Genomic DNA, 11,369 nt, shown 5'->3' with positions numbered 1-11,369 from the left:
ATGACGTATGGTACGGATTTAAATACATCGAGCTTTCCAAGATTTGAATTTCAATACAGCATATCAATATAGTAAGAAGCTTGTGTATTGTTTATTGTATATTCAAATCAATTTCATATACCAGATATACGTTCATGTTTAATATGTCCTGCATAATTCCTTACATAAAGAAATATATTTTGTGTTGGATCAGTTAACTGTGTCGGCAAGTGGCAGCTGCCCACCTGAACGATTTCAAAACATCGCTTATCCTGTCCGAAAAGAAGCAAATAACATTTTAAGTAAAAATTAATTTACATACACATATTATAAAAACTAGTCCTGTGTGACTGATACGCTTAATATCGGGTGATTTTAGGTCAGCGGTTTGGCTGGGAGTCAGGCGGATCGAACACTTCCGGTGGCTTCACTGCCTAACGACAGTTTAGAACACGATGAGCAATTCAGTCATTATAAATAGATCAGTAAGAACAATACGGATATAAAGGAGTTTATCATTTTTAGTGTTTATAGTAAAATACCTTTAGAGTACTAAAAAATAAAGGAAAACTTCCAATAAATAATATAGGGGAGACTTTCTTTCTCCAGGGTACAAAATATGGACTGAAACTCAAATGTTCGAATGAGCTCAGCTCCTGGGTGTTGCCATTAAAAAAGCTTTTGTTTTAAAAACCAAGAAATTGAATGAAAATTGTGCTGGAACAGTGTTGTGTGAAAATATTGGTTAGTTAATTAGTTTAAAATAGTTATTAATTACAGTTTTTATTACAGTATAATGCTATTACTGTGTTTATATTATAATACTATAATTGTGGAGTTGATCAATCATCGAATAATGTAATTTTTTTAATGTAGATCATTTTATCTTATTTTGTAAAAATGTGTCAAAATTATCATAATTTGGTGTAGCTGTTGTCTGCTATATTGTAACCTTTCTTAACTTTAATTTCAGATCTTATGGAGGAGAAACATCATCATGTCAAAACTGTAAAGAAAACTTGCTCACAGACTGAAAGAGTTTCTTTACTGAAAAGAGACAAGAAAAGTTTCACCTGCACTCAGTGTGGAAAGAGTTTGACATACAAGAAGGGTCTCAACATTCACATGAGGATCCACACTGGAGAGAAACCGTTCACATGTGATCAGTGTGGGAAGAGTTTCACACAATCATCATCCCTTAAAACACACATGAACATCCACACTGGAGAGAAACTGCATGAATGTGATCAGTGTGCACTGTTAGACATTTCTGTAATTTCTACAGTTATTAACTGTATATCACCCAGTATAATACTGCAAATTCCCTTTGCAGTAAATAACTGTAATAACCATTGCATTATGGGAATTTTCTGTGACGTCAGACCCCAAATACAGAGACTTACTGTATTTTTTAAAATTGCAGTATACTACTGTATTTGCTGTAACGTTCTCATTGGTGGCGTTCTATTGAGGTCGTTTTATTTTCCTAATTTATTATATTTGGACTGACAAGATTTGCCCTACACAGTGTCTACAACGCCGCAACAGCTTGGGACGGACAACACTGGATGTGTTGCATCGCTTTTAATGACTGGAAAATCCGTTTGTCTTTCATGTCAGACACAGCGCGAGCGCTTGAAGTACATCTGTAAGTCAGAAATATACCGGGGCATTACTGTACTGTAAGCATCCACTGTAGATTGTATATTTCATGAGTTCTATATTGTCTTTTGTCGAGTCACGCTGCGCCGCGCTACTCATTTGCCCGGGGATGAACCCGCGAGAGCGGAGGAGTTCCGGACAACATCCGCGCTGTGTGTCGATGCAATTTACGAGAGATTAAGACCAGCAAGTAAGGTAAAAATATATATACGTTTGTCTGAGTGTTTGTCAGATTTTTGCACACCAGTTTAACATAGTAATATTTAACGTTACCCGTCAACATGGCGGTTACAAACTTTACTATAGTAAAGTGCGCTGTCGTTTCAAACGGTTTTTGTCAGCTTATTTAATTAAGTTACTGAATTAAAATAATTTCAACAAGCAACACTTATCCTATATTAACATTAGGTTAACTAATGAGAAATTTTGTTCACGTGTTAGTATAATGTTGGCCAATAGCCTATTGAGAAAAAAAAATCCTATGTTAGCTAGGTTAGACAAGTTATATAGCTAACTGTTAGCTGTATTTCTAGTTTTAGAATTAGTTTGTTATAATTATTAATGGAATTTAAGATTTACTGCATTTTGTTGTGTTTGTGTTTTAAAGGCAACTGCAGTGAAGCATCAAGAAAGACATGAGCATGCCAACCACGCTGAGACTGACAGTTCATGGTAAGAGAACAACTATGGTTTTGAGAAGTTTGTGTATTCTGTATGGGGTTTGCCTTTTAAAAGTGTGCCATTTCTTCTACTTGTTTTTCAGAGAAGATATTTCTGTCATTAACAAAGTGGATGGTAAGCAAAGGTGGTGGCCACGTTTTGGAGCAGCACCTGGGTTTTGCAGATGGCTGTGTATTCTTTGGCTGCATGTCTTCATTATTCTTCATTATGTTTCTGTTGCCTATAGATTCTTTATAGATGTTGAATCAGATCTTTTTAATAGTATTTGGCTGTAAAACAGCTACAGTTTGCAACTGTAAATTAAATACGGTTTGCTACTGTAAATTCTAATTGCAGTAACTTACTGGCAACAGTGTTGCCAGTAAGTTACTGTAAAAACCCTTTGAAATGTCTAACAGTGTGGAAAAACATTTTCGATGGCTTCATACCTGAAGAGGCACCTGAAAGTTCACTCAGAGCAGGAGCAACATTCATGTTCTTTATGTGGAAAGAGTTTTTTACATCTGAAAAGTTTAACATTGCATCAGAAGATACACACTGGTGTGGGAGATCATTTGTGCTTTGAGTGTGAGAAGACTTTTACTACAGCTCAACATTTGAAAGTGCACCAGAGGGTCCACACTGGAGAGAAACCTTACAAGTGTTCACAATGCGACAAGAGATTCAGTCGGTCAGAAATCCTGAAATTACATGAGAGGATCCACACTGGAGAGAAACCCTACACATGTGATCAGTGTGGGAAGAGTTTCACACTATCATCATACCTTAAAAAACACATGAACATCCACACTGGAGAGAAACCACACACATGTGATCACTGCGGCAAAACATTTTCGTGGGCTTCAAGCCTGAAGAACCACATGCTGGTTCATTCAAAGCAGAAACTACATTCATGTTCTGTATGTGGAAAGAGTTTTTTACATCTGAAAAGTTTAACATTGCATCAGAAGATACACACTGGTGTGGGAGATCATTTGTGCTTTGAGTGTGAGAAGACTTTTACTACAGCTCAACAACTGAAAGTGCACCAGAGGATCCACACTGGAGAAAAACCTTACAAGTGTTCACACTGCGACAAGAGATTCAGTCGGTCAGAAATCCTGAAATTACATGAGAGGATCCACACTGGAGAGAAACCCTACACATGTGATCAATGTGGGAAGAGTTTCTCAGATAAAGGAAACTTCAGAGTGCATATGAGAGTTCATACTGGAGAGAAACCATTCACATGTGATCACTGCGGCAAAACATTTTCGTGGGCTTCAAGCCTGAAGAACCACATGCTGGTTCATTCAAAGCAGAAACCACATTCATGTTCTGTATGTGGAAAGAATTTTTCACGTTTACAAAAATTAAAGGCACATCAGAAGATACATGCTGGTGTGAAAAATTCTGTGCTTTGAGTGTGAGAAAACTATATTTTTTTATATATTATTTTTATATTTATTTCATCTGAACATTTAAAACTGCACCAGATTATTCACACCAAATGAGAAACCGTACTCGTGATTAGGGGTGGGAAAAAAAATCGATATTACAATATATTGTTGTGTTCTCTGTCGCAATAAATAATCGATACACTAACAGCCAATATCAATATTTTATTACAACACAAAATGATTAATTTACCCGTTGTCAGTGTCACTGTCACTACCCAATATCTACCATTCTGTTTGCGGGGGACCCTGTTCGAGTAAATAGGGGTAAAGTGGCGCAAACAGCGGCCGGTGAAGAACACAAGTTAACTAACAACAACAGAGAAGAAGCGCAAACAATGGCGGAAAATAATAAAAAACAAATCAAAGACCCACCCGCTAGTTTCCACTCTAAAGTGTGGAGACACTTTGGGTTTTACGAGACAGTCGACGGAAAGGCACTGGACAAAGACTATGCAATCTGCAAGAACTGCTTTGCAAAGATAAAATATAACAGCAACACTACGAATCTGCAAATGCACCTCGTTCGCTATCACGGTGAACTACTCTCAGGTGATAATGAGGGTAAACCAAGTCAGCTGACAATCACTACTGCGTTCAAAGCAAAGCTCCCCTTTGGGTCGGCGAGGTCAGAGAGTATCACTAAGTCCATCGCCGAATTTATTTGCAAGGACCTTCGCCCTTACAGCGTGTAATGTAATAAATGTTTATCTGTCTAGCTGTACAGTGTTTACATTTAAGACCAGGAGGCAGTAAGTTATTATGCAAATGCATATTTCTTTGCACAATGTTGGAAATGTTGGCATTAATAAATGCATCAGATTTCCTTATTATTTCCTTATTCCTTATTTTTCTTTTTCAGTCACATATATTGTGATATATCGTTGATGAAATTCCTTCCAATTATTATTGAATATCGTAGATATCGCAAATCGTGATATTATCATTATCGTGGGCCACATATCGCCACAGAATTGAATCGTGAGTTACCTGTATCGTCCCACCCCTACTCGTGATCAATGCAGGAAAAGTTTCAAACAAAAATCACACCTTAAGGAACACGTAAAAATCTACTGTAGGAAGAATGAACACAAATGACAATGTTAGGCAAAACATTTCATTGTGTGGAAAGAGTTTCTCAATATTTGATCATTTGACTAGTGTAAGAGATTCAGTGTGTTTTGAGTGTGGGGCGAATATCTATTTGCCATATGTGTTTGTTTGCTTTTATCAATAAAGTTCTTTCACTTCGCGGATCAAAAGTCTTCCATGTTTTATTACATTTGTTAAGTCGAGCGCCTCCTGCTGTGTGTATTTTAATGACTTCAGCAGAGCACATGTACAACATTACATTTACCTTATTATTAAGCTCATTTTCTGGTATTAATAAATAATTAATGAGTTTGATTTTCCATATGGACCCTTGCTGCATACACTAGTTTGGAAAGACAATTGTACACACCTATAAAACACCTAAAGCTGTGTTCGGGCTCTCTTGATTCATACAAACGTGATAGGCGCCATATTGTGTGTCATTTATCACCTCAGAGGACTTTGGTATTAATAGCGTGGGTTTTGTGTGTACCATGTGTAGTATTATTGCTGTGTTGCTAAACCGACTGTTTTGTAGGCTACATTGTAAGGTAAATCCAGATCCAGCATTTTCAGGTCTGATGCTTGTGAGACAATAATGCGACAAGCAATAAAATCTATCCTAATTAGAAACAACATGCAACATAAAACACACACACACACACACACACAAGATATAATGTTTGCAACTAGCCTTCTTCACTGCACTTGAGATTTTTTCTTTACTATCAGCAATGAAGGTCTCTTTTATTTCCACTTTTACTTATTTTTGTATTTGCTTCGCAATATTTCGCAATTTTACTCTAAAAGCCATGAAATAATGTGCAAACTTCTGAGGCTTCCCATTTTTTTCAATTTATCAACAAAGTTTTTTTAAATGCCTAATAAAATGTTTCATCCCACACATGAGTGAGATTTAATGAGATGGCTGTGTAACACCCATAACTGTTTTTTCTTTATTTTGTTTGATATGTTCTTTTATTGATTACAAAAAAAAAAAAAAAAAAAAAAACTGATAAATGATTGTTTTAAATAATAATTTGGCGCTTGTTTTTTAATAAATCTACCGTTGATTTCACCTCGCAGTGATGACGTCACCACCAGCGCGCTCCCTTCATTCAGTGTGGTGTTTTCTGAGGTGAGCAGTTCGCGCTATTTCGATTAATTGTAAAAGACACTTTGCACAGTTCAGTCAACATTTTTGGTAAAATGTTAGCGAACAAATTGCTATGGACAAATTATAATAGTTAATAAAAATTAGCGTTTATTAACGAGTGTTTATAGTCTGAGATTCATCAGTATTATCCATACCTGCAAACTTGTCGCTTTTCGGCGACAATCGCCGTTTTCATTGTCAATTGGGTCATTAACGTGAATCGTGTAGAACCGGAGAGTTTTTTGGGGGTCTTGCGTTAATTGACATCTGGGCCGATCGGAATCTCAACTGTGCTCGCGCCTGTCAAGAGAGGGAGGTGGGGGTGGGGGTGGGCTTGCGTGCCATGTAGGCCATTATTGGACAATTCTTATAAATGACATTTTTTCTGGACCAATCGGAATCTCAGCGCTTGCTTCAGGATCTTGAAACACACTGCCATCTGTGTTCGCGCCTGTCAAGAGACACCTGACCTAATTTGGAAACTCTGATGGAAATTGAATTCAAGGTAAGTCAGTCTTTTTGGAGCTAAACAACAGATATTTGTTTGCTTAAATCAAATAACGTCAGCTAGCGTTTTTTTTTTTTTTTTTCATACAGTTAGCCTATGCTTCCAGCAAAATGCTTAATAGCAAGCAATACAAGCGGATCCAATGCTGGAATTTCCGTTAGCAAGATAGCAAATTTTCTAGCCATCTAACATTATTAGCTAGTTGTAATGTTAATTCCTGCATTGTCTGACCGTCTTGCTAACTAAAGTTAACCATTTAGCTTGCTACGTAAGTATATAGTATTTCAGATAGCCAACTTAGGTTGTAACCTTACATTAGCCCCTAACTTAAGCCAGGTGCTCTGCCCTGAGTTCTGGCTACTACTCCAATTCTGAGCTACCCTGATTAACGACACGTTATGGAGGTTGTCGTGTGCGCAGCAGTTATTCAAGTCAGCTGGATGTAGCCCTACTTTTAAAGCATTTTTGATGTGTTGATGTGGGTAGATGTGACTGTTTAGACAACAGCTGATGCGAGAGTAATACAGTGTAACATAAAGCAATTTGACATCTTGTTGCATTGGATGCGCCGCATTACTTGTAAACAATGTCTATTTAGAATCTGGCGAACGTGCAAGGCTAATGCACCAAACTCGCCGACAGCAAATTTCTGTATAATAAAGGGCTACATTTTGCATCCAAAGCTGTCATTTGAAATCTTTGCATTGCATTGTGTGCTACAGCCTTGTAATGAATATTCATGTTAAATCCCACCCAGGGCAGCTCAGAATTAGAGTAGCCTTATATCTTGAAAACACCAATCAGTCCTTGGTTCGATGAGATTGGCTAACTTTCCTGTGTTCATTTTCCATTTTAGAATAACATTGCTTGTGGGGAATACTTGCAGAGCAAGCTGCCACTGGAGAGCATGACCCTGCAGTGCCTGTCTGCTGTTGACCCTATTGCAAGGGGGCACTTGCTAAGCAAGTTTCTCCCTGCTGATGTAGATGTTCAGCAAGAGGTTAGCTGAATAATGCACGTCCCTATTATTAGTATGTAATGTGTTTGTGAGTCTTGTGTATGGATGCTTTTGATGTTTACTGTTGTTGTTTAATTTTTAACCCTATATCTTGCTTCTGTGGAGGTTAATGTCCCTGGTGGGATAATTAAATAGTTCTTATCTTGCCTTAGATTCTCCAGTATGGTGTGGACCAGAGCCTGCCAACATTCACTAATGGAGAAGATGCTGTCAGCTGGTGGGCAGATGTTTCTGATACAGGAAGGTACCCAGCACTCACCAAAACAGCACAGACAGCATTGTCTGTGTTCCATGGGCCACTGATTGAGTCATCTTTCAGTTACATGTCAGAAATCATTGACTCAAAAAGTGGCAGCATGAGCATCAGCACTCTGAGTGCCATCCAAACTGTGAAACACACCATGCTGACCCAAAAGAAGACTGCAGTAGAAATGTTCAATAGAGAAAACATAAAGTATGGGCCAGTGAATCAGAAGATGTGTCAAAACATCCTGTCGGCTGGAAGTAAGGACAAAGCTTTAAGAAAGCAAGCAGCCTTGAAGGAGATGGAGAGACGGAGGGTGTTCGACTGCCAGCCATCCTCAAGCGCTGCCGCAGCCATAAGAACCAAGGCAGAAGAGGAGGCTCTGGCCAGAAGGAGGCATGCGGCCAAACAACGAAAGCGAGCTTGTGAAACCCTTGTCCAGGCTAAGAAGAAAAAAAAAAGAATGTTTTTCAGTAAAACATACTATTTTTCAGTATGTTTTTCATTAAAGAAAATGAATGTTTTTCAGTTTCCCTCCCTGGCGTTTGCGTGTGTGTGTGTTTGTGAAACCCTTGTCCAGGCTAAGAAGGAAAAAATAAATGTTTTTTAGTATAATATAATTTGTGTTTTGGTTCTTTTGTTGTTTCCTTATTTTAGTGTCATGCGCCTAACATTTACTTGAGTTCACAGTGTCGGCGTCGGCGTCGCCCATTCAGCCAACCCCCCAACACCCCCCAAACCACCCATTTGGTGTAGCCATTGTCTGCTATATTTTAACCTTTTTTAACTTTAATTTCAGATCTCATGGAGGAGAAACATCATCATGTCAAAACCGGAGAAAAAAACTCACTCACAGACTGAGAGTATTTCTTTACTGAAAAGAAGAGACAAGAAAAATGTCACCTGCACTCAGTGTGGAAAGAGTTTGACATGCAAGAAGAGTCTCAAAGTTCACATGAACATCCACACTGCAGAGAAACCGTACGAATGTGATCAGTGTGAGAAAACATTTTTATGGGCTTTAAACCTGAAGAAGCACCTGAAAGTTCATTCGAAGGAGAAACCACTTTCATGTTCTGTATGTGGAAAGAGTTTTTCACACCTGCAGAGTTTAAAAGTTCACCAGAAGAGACACACTGGTGTGAGAGATCATATGTGCTTTGAGTGTGAGAAAACTTTTACTACAGCTGGAGAATTGAAACAGCACCAGCTGATTCACACTGGAGAGAAACCTTACAAGAAAAGTTTCACCTGCACTCAGTGTGGAACGAGTTTGACAAGCAAGAAGAATCTCCAGGTTCATATGAGGATCCACACTGGAGAGAAACCGTTCACATGTGATCAGTGTGGGAAGAGTTTCAGACACTCATCAAACCTTAAAAAACACATGAATATCCACTCAGGAGAGAAACTGCATGAATGTGATCAGTGTGGAAAAACATTTTCGATGGCTTCATACCTGAAGAGGCACCTGAAAGTTCATTCAGAGAAGGAGCATCATTCATGTTCTTTATGTGGAAATAGTTTTTTACATCTGAAAAATTTAACATTGCATTAGAAGATACACACTGATGTGAGAGATCATATGTGCTTTGAGTGTGAGAAGACTTTTACTACAGCTCAACAATTGAAACAGCACCAGATGATCCACACTGGAGAAAAACCTTACAAGTGTTCACACTGTGACAAGAGATTCAGTCGGTCAGGAAACCTGAAAAAACATGAGAGGATCCACACTGGAGAGAAACCCTACACATGTGATCAATGTGGGAAAAGTTTCAGACAAAAATCACACCTTAAGGAACACATAAAAATCTATTATGGGGAGAATCATCACAAATGACAATGTTTTGCAAAACATTTCATTGTGTGGAAAGAGTTTCTCAATATTTGATCATATGACTAAGAGATCCAGTGTGTTTTGAGTGTGGGGCGTCCTTCTATTTGCCATATGTGTTTGTTTGCTTTTATCAATAAAGTTCTTTCACTCTGTCAATCAAAAGTCTTTCGTGTTTTATTCAAGGGTTGAGTTGTTGTCTTTTCTTTATGAAAAATAATGGATTATTTCCTTAACCTGAGACACTTCAGATGCACACTGATGGTTTTAAATTGCTTGAAATCTAATTGGAATCACTTCAAAAAGGAAAATACAGTTAAGTGCAACATGTGCAGCGCAGATCTGTCATATATTCTATTAGACTATGTGAAATTATAATGAGAACACTACTGTGAAAAAAAGATGTCAATTTGGTTTAATGCATTGTTATGGGGAAAACATCCATTTAAGGCAATAGATACTAGGCTACTGTACTGGATATGTTTGATTTAAGTGTTTGGGATGTGGCCCTTAAAGGTAAGCCTTTTGATTTTGTAATCAGTCTCTCAAAAAAATGACATCAGCATTTGGATTTGGATATATATCAGTTATTGGCTTCCGTATATAAAGATTTCTGTGTCTCTGCCAAAATGTTCATGTTGTTGCATTCTTACTAGAAAGAGTTCAAATGATGTCACTTTCTTGGCATGGCCATTTAAGAAACACTTTATTTTTCACTTTTTTTACACAGTGTTGAGTAAAAAATGTTTGGTGGCTAATTAATTTGTAAGTAATTACAAAGTTGTTATGAATATATAGTTATTGCAAAAACAAAGTATATTTAGATTAACATGGACAAATGATAATATCTGATAAAGATGCCTTTTATATTAGTGTATTTTTTGTATCATTTGAGAAATAATTGTATTATTTTTCAATGGAGCACTTTAATAGGCTTTCAGCATATGTTCTGACTCAAATAATCAGTATAAAGTGAGATGATCTGCTGCTGATCCTGAATGGCTTGTTTACTGACTGTTTATAGTCTGATGCTCATCAATATTATCAGAGCTGCTGGAAATCCTCTTTCATGATAACAGATCTTTTTTTCACCTCATTCATTATGCTGATGACTTCAGATCCGTTAATTGGCACATTAAACTCATTTTATTGGCGTCGACAGACTTGAGCAAAAGACACAATCAGTTATTGCGGCATTACAAAATATAGATAAGTATCATAACAGCATTTATTTAATGAATCTGTTTTTTACTTACATTGTTTATATTTGGTAATTGTATGGGGTTTCCCCCTGTATTTTCTATCTTCCTATGCCTGTAAATGAATAAGAGGTTACACGGATGTAGGAATTTAAATATGTAAATATAAATAAAAAGAGATATATGTTGTGAATGAGTATAAAACACTTTTTGGTTCATTATGTTATGTAATTGCTAGATGGATAGATCGGTAAACATTAATATTTAAAATGTGTAAATTACTACACAATGTGTAATAACTGATTTATCTTAATTTTAATTTAGGCAGATCTGCTTCTTATTCAATGAAGCTCCTCCCACAGCAATCACATCTTCAGTGAAGCTCCTCCCACAACAATTACACCTTCAGTGAATCTCCTCCCACAACAATCACACCTTCAGTGAAGCTCCTCCCACTGCAGTGCAACAATAAATGCTGGAATATTCCCATCAGCCTACAAGTGAAGACGAGCATCAAAGCATCAGGAAGAAGCGAAATCTGCACAGACAGAGTTTAT

General features: G+C 37.4%; 1 protein-coding gene and 1 pseudogene across 1 annotated transcript; both read left to right on the top strand.

The window, feature by feature from the left end:
- Positions 1–8,447, top strand: LOC127161069 (gastrula zinc finger protein XlCGF57.1-like). The gene is made up of 7 exons (XM_051103707.1): positions 1–10; positions 953–1,233; positions 2,721–3,182; positions 3,351–3,608; positions 7,371–7,514; positions 7,685–8,201; positions 8,434–8,447. The coding sequence occupies exons 1-7, from the start codon at positions 1–3 to the stop codon at positions 8,445–8,447; spliced, it is 1,686 nt and encodes a 561-aa protein (XP_050959664.1).
- Positions 8,448–8,599: 152 nt separating this feature from the next.
- On the top strand, positions 8,600–9,619 carry LOC127161068 (gastrula zinc finger protein XlCGF8.2DB-like; annotated as a pseudogene).
- Positions 9,620–11,369: the final 1,750 nt, after the last annotated feature.

Source organism: Labeo rohita, unplaced genomic scaffold (genome assembly GCF_022985175.1).
Source record: "Labeo rohita strain BAU-BD-2019 unplaced genomic scaffold, IGBB_LRoh.1.0 scaffold_54, whole genome shotgun sequence".
Lineage (NCBI taxonomy): Eukaryota > Metazoa > Chordata > Actinopteri > Cypriniformes > Cyprinidae > Labeo > Labeo rohita.
The sequence above is the reverse complement of the archived record's forward strand: the minus strand, read 5'-3'. Positions and strand labels throughout refer to the sequence as shown.